Consider the following 18,464-nt stretch of genomic DNA (forward strand, 5'->3'; position numbering starts at 1 on the left):
TTTAGCTCTGATTTAGTTTTCTTCTTTTACCTTTTTTTTTTGTTTGAAGGTGCTAGCAGATTTTGCGCAAATTTTTGTCTCCAAGTTTGGCCTTTTCTTGAATGTCTAGTCTTTAGATGAGCTATTTTTTAATTCAAAGTTAAAAGATGTATGTTTTGGAGTCACTATTTACTTCCGGCTAAATACGATCAATGAGAAAATTCAAAGTCTGAAATAATAAAACTAGGATAAGGCTAATTATAGTAAAAGGAAATGACATGGGTTTTCGCCCGATATTAAAAATATGTCCTACAAGCGAAAGACAAACAAAAAAAGAACAAAACAGAACCAAAAAAAAAAAACAGTGATTCGGAAAGCGAAGACTAAAATCTGAAAAAAAAAATGAAGACGAAAAAACCGTGAAAATATAGGATTACCGATCTTCGCATTTGATGCTATATTCAGCTAGGCCAACTTATGAAAATATAAACCTGTGAAATTAGAAAATGTAGATGGCTGCTTAGTCGTATAGTCTCTGTTATAAAATTAAGTAATTATATATTTTCTTGCTTTTTCTGGAGGAGGGGGGTGCTGCCTGCTTCTTTTGGATTGTTGGCTTTGTCTCTTTTTTTTCGGTTTTTTTCACCTTTCCTTTTTCTTTGGTAAGACAATCTCTGAAATTAACCTGAAGTATCTACCATTTTTTGTTCTTTATTAATGGCTTTATCCTGTACTATTTATTGGAAGCTTGGACATCTCCTGCTTTAAGTAGGTTTAGGTTTTGATGATTTCGCTAGTTTTTATTCTTTTTTGGGAGGGGGAGGGGCTGAAAACAGATGTGATAATAGCTATGCGATCTTAAATATACGTTCTATTTTTCTTTTGAGGCAATTTCGGCTTGTGATTTTCACCTCAGACTGAACTAGGCATTCAACTTCGTATACAAATATTAGTCTACACTTATTCACGACACGTTTGAGTCTGGCCTAATAAAGATTAATCAGATTTAATTATAGTATTTTTCTTTATTTTGCTTTTTACTCCCCCCTTGTTGATTTTTATTGTTAATAGGGATCAAAAACTATGAAAAAGAATCCTGTCGATCCGATATGCCAAATACAGCTATTATCTCTCCATACCTTCACTTTGGTGAGATAAGTAGTCGATCTGTTCTTTCTGCTGCGATGTTTACAGATTTGGGAAAAAGCCCGAAGTTTCAAAGAAAATTGGCTTGGCGAGACCTAGCCTATTGGCTCTACTACATTTTTCCAACTATGAACTCGGAACCAGTTAGACCCCCTTTTAAGGTATTTATTTTTCATTGTTAACAGAATATATTATACAGCCGCTGGGGTAAATTTTCAGATATTTTGATTAATTTGTTCGCTAAAAAATATGAAAATACCATTCGGAGTGCCCTTTAAGGCTAACTCCAAATATACTAGTCGCTGAAAATAGCGACGAAGACCACACTGCCTTTTCATAAGAAACAAACACAAAGTAGAAACAATAGGGAAAATCTTTTCAAGACAGTGAAAATCAAATCTTTGGACATTTCGGCCCTATGTCCAAGGGCCGTCTTCAGCACAATACGAGACAGAAAAAAAAATATATATAAATAAACTTACATTAAAATGTGATAATTAAAACTAATAATGTTTTTAAAAAAAAGCTTCTTTAAAACAGCCCTAGCATCCTTACTTCAACGAAGTTCAACCAGGACTGACAAACTGATTTTATTTTTATATACATACATATTTTTTTTCTTTCTCGTATTTGTAAAATTAATTGGCGCTCCAATGAGCATCCTAATCTGTGACAATATTACTCCCTGAAGCAGTAAAAGTCTGTTGATTAGTACAGTTGGAACCATGTAATACAATGGTGTAATCTGTAACTTGCTGATGAAATGACGTCATTCGGATTCAAAACAATTTAGAAGAGGGAAAACATCCTAGGAGCACAAAAGTCATGCCGTCTTGTTTCCTACAAATGTCACAGATCGGAAAAAGCGTTTTATAGATAGATCGATAGATAGATAGATAGATAGATAGATAGATAGATAGATAGATAGATAGATAGATTTATTCACACGAAAAGCCCAATTGGGCCATGGTGACATACAGCAACAAACACAGACTGAAACGATATTAAACTAACTATTTAAGTAAATATCACGATACCTCATACCTACCAGGACAAACTTTCCAATATTATTTATAGTTGAGTAACACCTACTTCTCAAAATTTCCGAAATCCAATCTCTCCCCCGAACCTCCCTACCAAATATTTCCAAGCGCAACTCCCTCAACTCCCTACAATCCCCTAAAAAAGGCTGCAAAGACTCATCCATCTCTCCACACATAGGCCACTGTAAGGACCATCCCTCCATCTATTTCTCCCTAAATATTTCCTACATTCTCCAAGATGCATAAAATTTCCCCTTACACACATTACCCATTTCAAATCATCTGGAGCCAATCCCATTTTTAGGTAAATTTCTTTGCCCCAGTTCTTCTGGACCTCCACATATATCCCAAGGAACGGCTATATACGTTTGAGTTACAAAAGAAAATGAATAAAAAAATACCAGTTGACAGATTTTTACATTCATCCAGCTTGAAGAACGTCTCATTCAAAGAAAAGACAATACTACTGAAAAATGAAGCCGATCAGAATTTAGAAGGACAGGAAGTAGAGGACAAAGTAAAGTTGCGGAAATGGAGAGAAGAAGCCATACTTTTTAAACAGATGGTAAACACTAGTTTAATTGATGCAGTACGTAAGGGAGACCTAAAACAAGCAAAAGGGCTAATCATAGATTTTGGGCTGTCTTACTCAAAAGAATGGTCAGATGGATACGCATTACTTCGTGAAGCGTTGATAAACAAGCATATAGCAATTGTTAAATTACTTTTGCATAACAACTGTAAAATTAACATTGAATATGGAAGGCGTTCTGATACGCCACTTCATTTGGCAGTTATTTATGGTGATATAGAAGTTATCAAGATGATATTAGATAAGGGTGCTAGAATTAATGCAAAAAATATAAAAAATAACGGTATAAGTCCACTTCATTTAGCAGCTTCTACAGGACACAAACAAATTCTTGATTGTCTTTTGAAGCACGGGGCTGATATAGATATAAGAAAAAATGATGGTACAAGTCCACTTCATTTAGCAGCTTCTAGAGGACACAAACAAATTGTAGATTGTCTTTTCAAGCACGGGGCTGATACTGATGTAAGAAAAAGTGACGGTATAAGTCCACTTCACTCAGCAGCTTCTAGAGGACGCGCGCGGATTGTTGATTGTCTTTTGAAGCAAAGGGCACATGTTAATCTGAAAAAAGATGATGGAACAACTCCACTTCATTTAGCAGCTTTTAGAGGGCACAAACAAATTGTTGATTGTCTTTTGAAGCATGGGGCTGCTGCTAATGTAAGAAAAAATAATGGTGCAAGTCCACTTCATGAAGCTGCTTTAACAGGATACTCCAAAGTGTGAAATTATTACTCAAATTTGGTGCAAGAGTTAACTCTAGGGACAAAAATGAAAGAACAGCCCTTAATTATGCTTATTCAAAAGGGCGTTTAGAAGCTGTTGAAACACATTGAAACATTGGAGCGCCAATACTACTACTACTACTACTACTACTACTACTACTACTACTACTACTACTACTACTACTACTGCTACTACTACTACTACTTCCCTGCTTAATTATCACGACGACCGTTACAAGTTTGTAGATGATCTGTCCATAGCGTTCGCTTGCCTGATCGAAAACACTATCATAGCAGTTTTTAGACCAGTTATTTGATCAGCTAAAGACCGAATGCTCAAGTCATGATCTTACCATCAACGTAGCCAAGTCAAAGATAATTCGTTTCAACCCTCTGAAGCCGAATATAGATATGTCTCTTGTCCCTTTCCCGATTGTGAACAAAATAAGAATCTTGGGAGTAACTTTCACTAGTGACAGTAGTCTCAGTGCCCATATTAATTTAACCGCAATTAAATTAGATTAATTAAATTAAATTAAATTAAATTAAATTAGCCACAAGGCTAATGCAAACCTTCAGACACTTACCAAAATGAGGCGTTTTGGGTGTAATAATGAAGGTCTTCTCCATACCTACATGTGTTATGTTCGCCCGTTGCTCGAGTACGGGTGCCCAGAGGCCGAAAGAGCCAGTCTTGGCTCTTTCGACCTCGTCACGAGTGCCATATGAGCTTTTAGCTCTTGTTTAAAATCTCTTTTGCTCTCAGTTAATTGTGCTTCTACTCCAAATTTTGGCGAGTGATAGCTCATTTAAAATATGTCATATGGCTGATGACAGCAATTCACTTTTTACCATGTATAGGAACCTCGTTCTCAATTTATTACGTTGGAGATGGAATTTTAAGATCAGGTTGATTCTGTTTTCTTCAGCGAATTGCACCTCTTTTGAAATGTCTCAATTATTTTAAATGCAACTAATAACTGCATTTTTGTAATACAGAAAAGCACAGAGATATAAACATATAAAACATGAATAAAATAAGTTGAAATAATTAATGTTGTTAAAATGTTGTTAAATTGAATAAACTGAAAAATAATTAAAATAAAATAAAATTCAGTTGTGTGAAGAACCTCGTGCTCAATTTATTACTTTGGAGATGGAATTTTAAGATCCGGTTGATTTTGTTTGTTTCAGCAAATTGCACCTCTTTTGAAATGTCTCAATTAGGAACCTTATTTTTTTAAATTTAAATTTTAAATTTAAATTTTTTTAAAATTTAAAATTTTAATTATTCATTTATTATGAATTAAACGACAATTATTCTGCAAGAAATAAGAACGTTGTATAGGGCATAATACACCAAAGAGGAGCTGACGCCCTCATTTTCTAATTTCTCTAATTTCTTGTTTTTAAACTTAGAAACTTTGGAATAATTCATAATTTCTGAGGGTAATATTTATTGGAGAACTAAATTAAAGCCAATGTTTTTAATAATGGTAAGAAGTATTTATCTGTGGGGCTAACCTCTCAAAATTGAGTGTCTAACCCCTGAAAAGCTCCTCTAAGCCAACCCCTGTTCACAACCAATCTGATCTGTGCTGGAGAATAAAGGCTAGAAATGGTAGTCTATGGAGATGGAAACAAGTGATTTTCTAGAAATAAACTAAGTTGAAGTAAATTACAGAGGGGGAGAGGGTAGATCCATAACTTTCTCCCTAACCAAAACAAACCAGATTCCAACAACATTCTCTACTCCGGCCGCACTAAAAAACAAAGCTTTCCATCTAGACTGTTTCGCTTATAGGCAGATCTAGAGCATAATATTAAGATGGAGGGAGGGGGGCAAGGTGATAAGGGTGCCTAGGATCGACCAAATTAACAGGTTTATTTTGGGGGAGGGAAGAGGATCAGCGCTCCCCTTGGACCCGCTGCTGTCCTATTATTATTTTTTCAGAAGTCTGTATCTGCTCTTTGAAACATATTCGTTTTTTGATTTTAACATTATCAGTAGATTTTTGTTTCTTTGCTCTATTACATACTTAGCTAGACATTTTAGACGAAATAGTGCAAAGTTGTAATCAAGGTGATGGATTAGGCGATTGGAGAAGGAAGGTTAGTTCAAAATTTGGCAACAATGAGCATAGGGCGATAGTCAGGGCGATAATCCATGCACTACTACTTGAAGATATTATAAAAATGGAATAGCAGGCACAAGGACGATTCAGTATAGTAGCTGCAAATTATATGAGAGCAACCCAAAAGTTTATTAACGTGATATAGTATAAAAAAGTCAGTTGCATTTCTTTCTGGCTGTAAATGTATAGCCTGTCAAGTTTTTTTTTACAAGGTTTTATGAATTTTAAATGAATAAATGTCAACACTAGTGTATTTTTTATTATATGCATGGCAGCTTGAACACACTTTAGCCTTCTTTTTCATTTCATACAATTATCAGCTAGGTTAATGTTCTGTCTATAAATTATTGAATTATATCCGCCTTTCTGAATAGCTGAATTTCATACACAATCAGTCAATAACTTTACTATCCAATAAACAGAAAAGCTGGGATGGGGATGGGTATGTACAAGAGAATTTTCGTGAAATAAAAATATGCTGATCTAATAGTCTTTTTATCAGTAGCCGTAAAAATATTTCAAAGTGGAGTCAATGCGAGGACGTGAGGCTTCGCAAATGCGATTTATACACGGGCAAGAATACACTTGCTGTAGCAAGCTTTGCAGCAAACTATCATACCAAATACTTTTTTAAGTTTCTCTCTTCGATGAAATATAAAGGGAGTCCTTGACGTTTTACACTATCCCCTATCGGCAGACCGAGATAGTTAATACAAGCAGATAACTAACCACTTTGATTCTCTAAATGTATGCATCCAGCATTTGGTACGGAGCTCACTCTTAGAAGTATGAAAAATTTTGACCAATTCTGGCATATTCCCTACTATGCAAAGAAAAATTATCCTCAAAAGATAGAGTTATGCTTAAGTTCAGGTATCATCAGCGTAACGTAGAATGTAAAAGTCAAAAACTCAAAAACTAATTCTAGCCTTTTATGGGGTGCAAACTTATTATTATTATGCAGTGTGGCGAAGTTACCCTTGCATAAATCTTGTATTAAACTAACTTCCGGGTCAAAAGAAAGCAATCAAATCAGGTAAAAATATACATATATTTTAAAGAATTTTAGATTTACTATAATTTGAATTTCAAGATAAAGTAACATACTATCGATTATTAGGGGGATTTTTTTAAATTATATTAATTTGCAGTACATTTTGTTTTTGTAATTTCATAGTTCGATATATTTGACGGAAATACTTTTCAAATAAATTGCCAATAAATTTTTCAAATAATCGCTCTATTTCTATATCGATAAATTTACGCCAGGAGCTATCAATTTTTCCATTCCTCTTTAAGTAATCCAACTTAGCTCAAAACATCCTTCAAATCTTCTAAATCTTCATTGCTTAGATAGCTAAATATTTTTTCAATACAATCATACGGCAACTCAGTTAAATTCTTAAAGATATAATTAAAACTTCTATTGGCTGGTTCAACTAGGTCATTCCTTTTCACACCCTTTCTGAAATGACTTCTTAGTATGCTAGCATATAATGGATATTCCGCTTCATAGTTTGCTGTTTCCAAAAACTCCATTACATTTTTATTCCTCATAAATGCTGCTAACGAGCTTTCTCCTTTTGCTAAAATTTCATAAAATGATACATTGGAATTAGGAATTTTCTTCCTCTCCATACTCTCTAGCTCTCTTACGTGTTGCAACCGAAAATTTTTATCATCATCATTTCCATAATCCAATATGACCATAGTAAAATGAGTTTTCATTATTTCTTTTATGAATGAATTTGTTTGACATCGAAATAAATTTGCATTTACCATTTTAACCACGTGGTGAATAATATATTTAGTAGCTAGTAACCTGGATCTAATATATTCCCCATCCAAGCTGAATCTACGGAATTCCCCATGATCATGCCCCCAGACGTACGATTTGTACGAGAATAACCGATTCATATCGTCAGCAAAAGTTGTACAATCTATTTTACTAATAAAACTTATGTCAGATCCAAACTCCAGAAGTGTTTCAACAGCTTCTAAACGCCCTTTTGAATAAGCATAATTAAGGGCTGTTCTTTCATTTTTGTCCCTAGAGTTAACTCTTGCACCAAATTTGAGTAATATTTTCACACTTTGCGAGTATCCTGTTAAAGCAGCTTCATGAAGTGGACTTGCACCGTTATTTTTTCTTACATTAGCAGCAGCCCCATGCTTCAAAAGACAATCAACAATTTGTGTGTGCCCTCTATAAGCTGCTAAATGAAGTGGAGTTGTTCCATCATCTTTTTTCACATTAACATGTGCCCTTTGCTTCAAAAGACAATCAACAATTCGCGCGCGTCCTCTAGAAGCTGCTGAGTGAAGTGGACTTATACCGTCACTTTTTCTTACATCAGTATCAGCCCCGTGCTTGAAAAGACAATCTACAATTTGTTTGTGTCCTCTAGAAGCTGCTAAATGAAGTGGACTTGTACCATCATTTTTTCTTATATCTATATCAGCCCCGTGGTTCAAAAGACAATCAAGAATTTGTTTGTGTCCTCTAGAAGCTGCTAAATGAAGTGGACTTGTACCGTTATTTTTTATATTTTTTGCATTAATTCTAGCACCCTTATCTAATATCATCTTGATAACTTCTATATCACCATAAATAACTGCCAAATGAAGTGGCGTATCAGAACACCTTCCATATTCAATGTTAATTTTACAGTCGTTATGCAAAAGTAATTTAACAATAGCTATATGCTTGTTTATCAACGCTTCACGAAGTAATGCGTATCCATCTGACCATTCTTTTGAGTAAGACAGCCCAAAATCTATGATTAGCCCTTTTGCTTGTTTTAGGTCTCCCTTACGTACTGCATCAATTAAACTAGTGTTTACCATCTGTTTAAAAAGTATGGCTTCTTCTCTCCATTTCCGCAACTTTACTTTGTCCTCTACTTCCTGTCCTTCTAAATTCTGATCGGCTTCATTTTTCAGCAGTATTGTCTTTTCTTTGAATGACAACTTTACTTTGTCCTCTACTTCCTGTCCTTCTAAATTCTGATCGGCTTCATTTTGCAGCGGCATTGTCTTATCTTTGAATGACAACTTTACTTTGTCCTCTACTTCCTGTTCTTCTAAATTCTGATCGGCTTCATTTTTCAGCAGTATTGTCTTTTCTTTGAATGACAACTTTACTTTGTCCTCTACTTCCTGTCCTTCTAAATTCTGATCGGCTTCATTTTTCAGTAGTATTGTCTTTTCTTTGAATGAGACGTTCTTCAAGCTGGATGAATGTAAAAATCTGTCAACTGGTATTTTTTTATTCATTTTCTTTTGTAACTCAAATGTATTTAGCCGCTCCTTGGGATATATGTGGTGGTCAAGAAGAACTGGGGCGAAGAAATTTACCTAAAAATGGGATTGGCTCCAAATGATTTGAAATGGGTAATGTGTGTAAGGGGAAATTTTATGCATCTTGGAGAATGTTGGAAATATTTAGGGAGAAATAGATTGAGGGATGGTCCTTACAGTGGCCCTATGTGTGGAGAGATGGATGAGTCTTTGCAACGGTTTTTAGGGGATTGTAGGGAGTTGCGCTTGGAAATATTTGGTAGGGAGGTTGGGGGGAGAGATTGGATTTTGGAAATTTTGAGAAGTAGGTGCTATTCAACTATAAATAATATTGGAAAGTTCGTCCGGGTAGGTATGAGGTATCGTGATGTTTACTTAAATAGTTAGTTTAATGTCTTTTCAGTCTATGTTTGTTGCTGTATTTTTTCACTTGTTTTGTGTATGTCACCATGGCCCAATTGGGCTTTTCGTGTAAATAAATCTATCTATCTATCTATCCATAAAACGCTTTTCCGATCTGTGATATTTGTAGGAAACAAGACGGCATGACTTTTGTGCTCCTAGGATGTTTTCCCTCTTCTAATGTTTTCCCTCTTCTAAATTGTTTTGAATCCGAATGACGTCATTTCATCAGCAAGTTACAGATTACACCATTGTATTACATGGTTCCAACTATACTAATCAATAGACTTTTACTGCTTTAGGGAGTAATATTGTCACAGATTAGGGTGCTCATTGAAGCGCCAATTAATTTTCAGAATCTCTGCTAATAGAGTAAATTTTTCACATGTATGTATTTTTTAAAGACGACTTAAATAAGGTGGTTCGAGACATTGCTTTTAAATTCTACTACTCTGACAATAAAAAAAAAATTTGAAGACCTTGCTTTAGAGTGAGGAAGACAGTTAGACAGTTAGAGTAAAGAAGACAGTATGGTTACTGAACAATCAGGTGATCTTGGTGACACTGTTTTAGGTCGAATAAAAGGATTTAACGCTTGAAGAAAATATTAATGATGTACTAATTATGTCAAGAAAAATGAATATATTAAAAAATATCAACATCTTAGTGTTTTTCTACTGCCCTTTCATTATCGAATAGTTTAAGGTGTTTTAATTGATTAAATAAATAAAATAACGAGAGAAAAAGAAATATAGAAAAAGGATTGTTTTTTGAAATGTAAAAGGTTGTGTCTTTTAGTTATGGATTCTTGCAAAGGTAAGTATATTGAAGGAAAAAATAGCGAAAATTACCTGAAAACATCCATATGCATGTAGTCGCTCCTTTGTGTATTTCACTGCTCTTATTCATATTTCTTAAAGTCTTAATAGTTAAAGCTCTGATTTAAATCTGAGAATTAACTTGTATAGGGCAGTTTTAGTTTTTTTATCAATATATTCTTTTTCTGTAAAAATAGTTAGTTTGACAAAAATATACATTCTAATCTGAGCTAGTAGTTTTTGTTCTAGAACTGATTGCCATATAATTAGTTCAGCTCGACTTAAATGAAAATGCTCACTTCCATTCACCACATTTAAATGGTTTTTCATTTTCATGCATGATTTTAAGCATATTCAAATAAACTGAATGTGAAAATATTTTTTCGTAAATACCACATTCAAAACTCTTTTCTCCTATATGTGATCTGTGGTGTTTATTTAACAATTCACTTACCATAATAATTCACTTACCATAACAATTCACTTACCATAACTTGCCATAATATTTATTTATAACATAAGATCGTAATGGACATTGAGTACGTCTTGTTTAATTTTTTTTTAACTTATCAGATCGGACATTATGACATTACATCAATAAATTGGGATGAAAATCAACAAGAAAAAAAAAGATATATGCAAACCATAGATTTATTAGAACTTATAAACCATTGAATTATCAGAAGAAGATTGAGAATATTTGAATATCATTACGGATAAAAGTTTGAAAATTTCTAAAGTCGACAGAGTTTAAAAACATAAAAGGAATCCTGAAATTTTTCTAAAGGATTTCTCCCTTCCGCCCCTCTCTTATATTTGGATGGAAGCCAATATTATGTATAAGAATTAAACATGTTGATTGTTTTGTCTTGTGAAGCAACTCTTGATTTGAAAATTTTACGACGCTGGTTTAAAAAAATTATAAACAATAATAATCTTTGTCGTCTCGTACTAAAGTTTAATTTAACGGATAACTTTTAGTACCATATCCCTTGGGGAAAGGCGCTGAAATCTAAAGAGGGTTTTAAGTTCTAAATATGAAAAATAGGGCTGCTTCTAATGGGGCTCAGCTAGTTTACAGAAGTCTCCGAGACGTTTCGAGAGCTTGTAAGTATTCTAAAATGTAGCTATTATTTGTTTTCGAATGTGCTTGTGTTTTTTTCCATTTGTTAGTATATTCCGTTGTATTGCTTTTACATTCCCATGGTGTAAGATGATTGTGGTAGCTATGGCAATTATGAAAAATTATGGTAATAATGTCAGTCATTCATGTGTTTTAGTTTTTAGACGCATGTATTCCCCTTTCCTAAATTGGAATTTAAGAGACTTCTTTACCTCTTTTAAAGTTTCAAAGATGGAGCAAGAATAAAGTCAGTCTTCGTGCTTGGCAAAAAGGCGATACGGGATACCCTTTGGTAGATGCTGCAATGCAGCAACTATGGCAAGTTGGATGGATGAACAATTACATGCGTCATGTCGTGGCATCTTTTCTAATTTCTTACCTACATATATCCTGGGAAGAAGGTTTTAAATGGTTTCAAGTAAGTTTTTGGTTTTATACCTTACTTTGCAGTAATTATTAAAATTCTGTAGACCAAAAAAAAACAAAACAGGTTTCAAACAGTTCGTGGTAACGAACTGTAGTAAGGAGCGACCCGGCTCAATAGTAACCAAAACTCTAAAAAATGGAATTTTGATACCAATAGCTACATCAAAAGAATCGAATTTTAATGCTGGTTTTAAATATATAAGTTTCATCAAGTTTAGTTGTACCCATCAAAAGTTACGAGCCTGAGAAAATTTGCGTTATTTTAGAAAATAGGGGGAAACGCCCCCTAAAAGTCATAGAATGTTAACGAAAATCACACCATCAGATTCAGCGTATCAGAGAACCCTACTGTAGAAGTTTCGAGCTCCTATCTACAAAAATGTGGAATTTTGCATTTTTTGCCAGAAGGCAGATCACGGATGCGTGTTTATTTTTTTTTTTTTTTTTTTTTTTTTTTTTTTTTTTTCTTTTTCCCAGGGGTGATCGTATCGACCCAGTTGTCCTAGAATGTTGCAAGAGGGCTCATTCTAATGGAAATGAAAAGTTCTAGTGCCCTTTTTAAGTGACCAAAAAAATTGGAGGGCACCTAGGCCCCCTCCCACGCTAATTATTTTCCCAAAGTCAACGGATCAAAATTCTGAGATAGCCATTTTATTCAGCGTAGTCGAAAAACCTTATAACTATGTCTTTGGGGACGACTTACTCCCCCACAGTCCCCGTGGGAGGGGCAACAAGTTACAAACTTTGACCTGTGCTTACATATAGAAATGGTTATTGGGAAGTATACAGGCGTTTTCAGGAGGATTTTTTTGGTTTGGGGGAGGGGTTGAGAAGAGGGGGATATGCTGGGGGAACTTTCCTTCGAGAATTTGTAATGGGAGAAGAAAATTTCCATGAAGGGAGAGCAGGATTTACTAGCATTATTAAAAAAAAAACAATTAAAAAATAAAAGTGAAAAAGCTTGTTCAGCTGGAAGTAAGGAACAGCAATAAAACTTAAAACAAACAGAAATTATTACCCGTATGAGGGGCTCACCTCCTTCTAATACCTCGCTCTTTACGCTAAAGTATTTTCAGTAATTTCAACTACTTATTCTACGGCTTTTGTGATTCAGGGGGTCATTCTTAATGAATTGGGATAAAATTTAAGCTTTAGTGTAAAGAGCGAGGTACTGACGATGGGGCGAATCCCCTCATATATGTAATAAAAACATGAGAATACAAAAGTTCTTATAGGGACGTGTGGCCGTACCTTATTTTGTAAATAACTCTACTCTAGATAAACTATGGTGGTCATGTCAGTGAACGTGTGGTAAACAGCGATGCAAAAATTTTGAAAATAAGAGCTGGGATTTTTATGGAAACTCCAAATATATACGTTGTCTAGACTGGAGAAACCTGAGAAAAGTTATTCGCACAAAATTCGAAACAAAGCTAATTTATAAGTTACGTAAATCTTTTACCAATAAAAAGATTCGTAAAAAATTAAAAGTTCTAGTTGCCTTTTTAATTAACCAAAAAATCGGGGGGCAACTAGGCTTCGTCCCCCGCTCTTTTTTCTCAAAATCATTCGATCAAAATTATGAGAAAGCCATTGAGCCAACAAAAAAATATGCAAATTTCGTTTTGATTATTCCTCTGCGGAGAGCCAAAATCAAAACATGCATTGATTCAAAAACGTTCAGAAATTAAATAAAAAAAACAAGTTTTTTTAACTGAAAGTAAGGAGCGACATTAAAACTTAAAACGCACAGAAATTACTTCGTATATGAAAGAGGCTGCTTCCTCATCAACGCCCCGCTCTTTACGCTAAAGTTTTTTACTGTTTTAAAAAGAAGAATTGAGAGAAAGAGTCAAACTTTAGCGTAAAGAGCGGGGCGTTGATGAGGAAGCAGCCTCTTTCATATACGAAGTAATTTCTGTGCGTTTTAAGTTTTAATGTCGCTCCTTACTTTCAGTTAAAAAAACTTGTTTTTTTTATTTAATACTGGATAAGCCTGCTCGGAACGAGCAAAAATCTCTAACTAGTTTTTAAAGGTGAACAAAAAAGGATATACGGACTTACAGCCTATGGGACTGTTTCTCGGAGGGGGATGGGGCTGGTAGAGGAGAATATTTGTGGTTACAACAAAATCTCGATTTCCACTAAATTCCACCCTCATATTTGATAAGGGTGATAAGGGTGTTTGACAGTTCACGGTTCGGGATTATAAGAAGGACCTGGTGTGCCGCTAGTGATCACAGATTGTATATATTTATTGACCGCTGTTTTAAAGGAATTAGTTAAGCCTTTTCCATGAATGCTCCGTAGGCAAGGTACTGTTTATTCAAATGTAGTGTTGAAAAAAACTGTTTCTTGGGTTGTTGGTTCTTTGCACCTCCACTTTGAATAATTAATATGGCAGCTGCTTGGTAATTCGACTAAATGGAAATGTACTTTAAGGAAGGAGTTGGAGCATGTCTTCAGGTATGGTACTGTGGGCAAGGTACTGTTTATTCAAGTGTTGTGTGGAGAAAAAGTGTTTATTGGGTAGTTGGTTCTTTGCAGCTCCACTTTGAATAACAAATGTGGCAGGTGCTTGGTGATCGACTTAATGTAAATGTACTTTAAGGAAGAAGTTGGAGCATGTCCTCAGGTAAAGTGCTGTAATCAAGGTACTGTTTATTCAAATGTATTTTTGAAACAAAGTGTTTCTTGGGTTGTTGGTTCTTTGCAGCTCCATTTTGAATAATTAATTCGGCAGCTGCTTGGTGATTCGACTTAACGGAAAGGTACTTTAAGAAAGGAGTTGGAGCATGTCTTCAGGTAAGATACTGTAGGCAAGGTACTGTTTATTCAACTGTAGTGTGTAGAAAAAGTCTTTCTTGGGTAGTTGGCTCTTTGCAGCTCTACTTTGAATAATTGATGTGACAGCTGCTTGGTAATTCGACTTAATGGAAAGGTACTTTAAGAAAGGAGTTAGAGCATGTCTTCAGGTAAGGTACTGTAGGCATGGCACTGTTTATTCAAGTGTAGTGTGGAAAAAGTGTTTCTTGGGTAGCTGTTTTTTTGCAGCTCCACTTTGAATAATTAATGTGGCAGCTGCTTGGTGATTCGACTTAATGGAAAGGCACTTTAAGGAAGGAGTCGGAACATGTCTTCAGGTACTGCCTGTTTATTCAAGTGTAGTGTGGAAAAAGTGTTTCTTGGGTAGTTGGTTTTTTTGCAGCTCCACTTTGAATAATTAATGTGGCAGCTGCTTGGTTATTCGACTTAATGGAAAGGTACTTTAAGGAAGGAGTCGGAACATGTTTTCAGGTAATGCCAAGAGGGATGAGACTTCTGCCGTGAGTCTGGTATCAAAAGACTTGGGGTCGCTGACATCGACTTGTCAAGCAACTCTTTCTGTCAGAAAATGTGTTGCAACTTTTAATGTGGGCTCTAAACCTAGGAATTATTATGGGAACTTAAAGTTCTTTTGGGTGCCCATTTGCATGTGTTCTGACACAATTTACATTTTGTCATTTTTGTGAAGTGTGCAACATAAGTTTGGGAGTAAATTCATGTTGGTATAGTTTTTTATTGTTAATGACCTAGAATAAGTATCATCAAAAGGCCAAATTACCGAAATAAAACTAACTTTTTTTTATCTCATTAATTTCATTATCCTCATGAAGTACTCAGTTAGCTTATTTTTAGTATCAGTATTAAGGGGTACCAATTTGGAAGACAAGGGTGGGGGCGATTGCATCCCTACATTTTGAAAAACAATTTCTTTTGTATCTTCATAAAAAGTCGGAAAAAGAAAATGCTTGCCTTACTCTCCATTTCCATGAATTGGCACCCTTGATCTGCATGTTTATGGTTTTAATGCTGGTATTAAAACCTGATTAAAGACATGTTTTTAATTTTGTGTCGATACTCTCGGACTGTGTCATTGTGAGCTATGGTTTTCTTCTGATTTATAATTTTAGGCTTCTAGAATTAAACCTTTATACAAAAAAAGTCGCTTTAAATACTGTAGCCAGGCAACGTTGGAATTGCACAGGTCAATTCTTCTACCGTTTTTTGTGAAGTCGACATGACTACTTTATTAAAAATTGACTGGTCCCATGTTCCTAAGGAAAACCCAATTACACCAGGGATTTAAACTTCTGATAACAAATTATAGCTTACCTTTAATTATGCCATATCGTGCGTTTCCAACGATACTATAATTCTTGCTTTTCAGCTACTGTCCTTGTCTAATCATCTCCTATGCTGTACTAGAGATATTTTTATTTTATTGGGCAATAGAAAGATTTTCTATCACATCTAAAGAGAAACATAATGGGAGAGGTTTTTGGATGATAGGGGATGAAGGAAAAATACCGTTATTGAAGTGTTGCAATTTTGTCGGTTCAGTCCTTGTGATGGCTATATGAGCCGCCTAGTTGAAAGCTCACTAGAATTCCATAATAAAATACGATTTAACTGATTTTGTAAACTCAAATTGCTGGTAGTCCGGATTTTAAAGATTTAACAGGTGAAGGATTTAGTAACGCGACGTAAACGGGAATAAAATCGAAGAAGGTTTTACTTCAATTTATTTTTTTTTTTTAATTTAAATTTCTTCAAAACAACACAAATAAACATTTATTCATCTTTGCTTTAAACCAAACCCGAAATAAATTTTTTTTTTTGACGAAAAATGATAGAACTAGGCTCAACCTTGCAGGTTTTCTGCTTTATCATAAAATTCGTAACACGCGTAAAGCTTAAATAAACCCAAACGCCATGATGTGGTTTCTTTTTTTTTGGCATAATGCGCCGCCTAGTTGAAAGCTTTTTAATTACGTTTAAAAAGGAACAAAAGAGGAAAGAGTTTCGGATGGTAGAGAATGAAGGAAAAGAGCGTTATTGAATTGTTGTAATTTTGTTTTTTAAATGCTTGTGGTGGAGGCATAATGAGCCGCCTAGAATTTGAGCCACCCAGTTGTAAGTTTCTTTATTATATTTAAAAAGAAAAAATGGGATAGGTCTTAGAATATAGAAAATTGATGAAAAATAGCGTTATTGAACTAATGCAGCTTTGTTGCTTAAATGCTTGTGGTGTAGGCATAATGAGGCGCCTAGTTGAAAGCTACTTAATTACGTTTAAAAAGGGACAAAAGAGCAGGTTTAGAATGGTAGAGATAGTAGGACAGCTCCAGAAAAGAATTAGTCGAACCGGGAAAAAATTGATCAATTGATACAAAAATTATTTTTGCACCACTTTGTTCAGAGAAGAGAGCTCTGCAACATAAGAAAAATTTAAAACTCAATCGCGTTGAGATACCTTTTTTCTAGTTTTCTTTTCTGCTATTTTATTTTTTATTTTTCCTGAATCTGAGAATAAGGAACCATGAAAAGAAAAGCAGGATGTTGATGGTTTCCTTTTCGAAATGATTGTATTTGAGTAAATATAACATAAACGTCACTTGTTATCATTTTATTTTTTTATTTTTGATTTTAAAGTTAAAAAAAAACATCAGAAAAACAAAACGCTTAAGTGACCTATGTTCATAGGGTATTTACGAAGATGAGTATAAGTTTTCGATTTATTTTCCCCATTCTTCAACAAATAACGATTTCCGAATAGTTATCTATTCCTATAAACTTTTACAAAGCCCCTTCTGATATTCAGTTTCTGCTACAGCCATGCATTGATCCTATACGCTTTTTTCAAAGTTATTTTTTGTGCTCAGTCTTGCAGCAGATGAAAAAAAGGTGCGCAGATGGGAAGTATTTCGGAGTGTGAGCTGATATTTAAAGACAGGTGTGTTTTTTCTTTTTTAATCTTGTCCTTGTTTTCTTACATAACTACCACGGAATAGTGAATAGAAGAAAATGCGGAAAGGAAACCGACTTTACACTCTTCCTACCTGTTTTTTCGACACATACTTTGTCAGCACCATCTACATGACGAAACTTAATTAGAGCCCATATGCCAGCTGAGTGCAGCACGGTAGACGCACCTGCCTTGAACGAAAATTCTTTAGTGAAAGTGAGAGTACTATTGCCTGCCAAAAAGCCGTCCGTCACTTGTGCAGATTATGATTTTTCTTGTACCGTATTCACTGAAAGTCTACTAATTCCCAATTCTCTCTTCTAGATGGCAGACTCTTCCGATGCTTTATTTCCCTTGTGTAAGCGACCGATATACACCTCAGAATCGTCGGTAATGGCAATGAAAGAAGCTACAGCGATTAATGAAGCTAGCAAAACACGAGATGCTAGCATCCCGGTCCAGGCAGGGAATCAAGTTCTTTTCGCTTCTAGAAAGACTTTCACAAACAAAATATACCTGTCAAAAGTTGAGAATGATAGAAGACGAGCTTTATCAGAAAAGATGAACGCAGAAAAAGTGGTACTGCGATCACGGACTCCCAGTTTCAATTTCCAAGAGTGTTGCTTTTTCTGCGCTACAATAAATCACCTACTATAAATGTCAACATGAACCACAGAAAAGGTCAGGAGTGGTAGAAGGTTCGGACCAAAGACTGAAGAGAGAGTATAAAGGCAGTTAAAGAGCTGAAGCTTCATTAAATGAAGTACCTCAAAAAGGAAAAATTCCCTCTTTGGGATTTAGTGATTTAGTGAGACGGTGCTTTCAAAGATGAAATAGGGTAAGTTTCCTGAAAGAACTTTTAACGACCCGTATGCCTCACTCGATCAGCTGTGGCTTAGCAACCGGGTCCCTGAATGTTCCAAGGCCGAGCTGGAATGATTTCACGCCGTCAGTTTTCTTTAACAAAATTCACAATGAAACGGG

General features: G+C 34.9%; 2 protein-coding genes across 4 annotated transcripts in view; one reads left to right on the forward strand and one right to left on the reverse strand.

Moving 5' to 3' along the window:
- LOC136030488 (deoxyribodipyrimidine photo-lyase-like) overlaps window positions 1-18,464 on the forward strand; it is a 126,757-nt gene that overhangs the window by 30,352 nt on the left and 77,941 nt on the right. For all 3 annotated transcript variants that reach the window (XM_065709508.1, XM_065709509.1, XM_065709507.1), the window contains exons 4-5: window positions 1,051-1,286; window positions 11,490-11,684. In XM_065709508.1, coding sequence (XP_065565580.1) covers window positions 1,051-1,286; window positions 11,490-11,684 — 431 coding nt within the window. The remainder of the gene's footprint in view (window positions 1-1,050; window positions 1,287-11,489; window positions 11,685-18,464) is intronic.
- Window positions 6,430-8,899, reverse strand: LOC136030575 (ankyrin-3-like). Its single transcript, XM_065709646.1, has one exon. It carries the CDS (start codon window positions 8,897-8,899, stop codon window positions 6,932-6,934), a length of 1,968 nt encoding a protein of 655 aa, XP_065565718.1. The 3' UTR covers window positions 6,430-6,931.

The sequence above is a fragment of the Artemia franciscana genome, chromosome 8 (genome assembly GCF_032884065.1).
Source record: "Artemia franciscana chromosome 8, ASM3288406v1, whole genome shotgun sequence".
Classification (NCBI taxonomy): Eukaryota; Metazoa; Arthropoda; class Branchiopoda; order Anostraca; family Artemiidae; genus Artemia; species Artemia franciscana.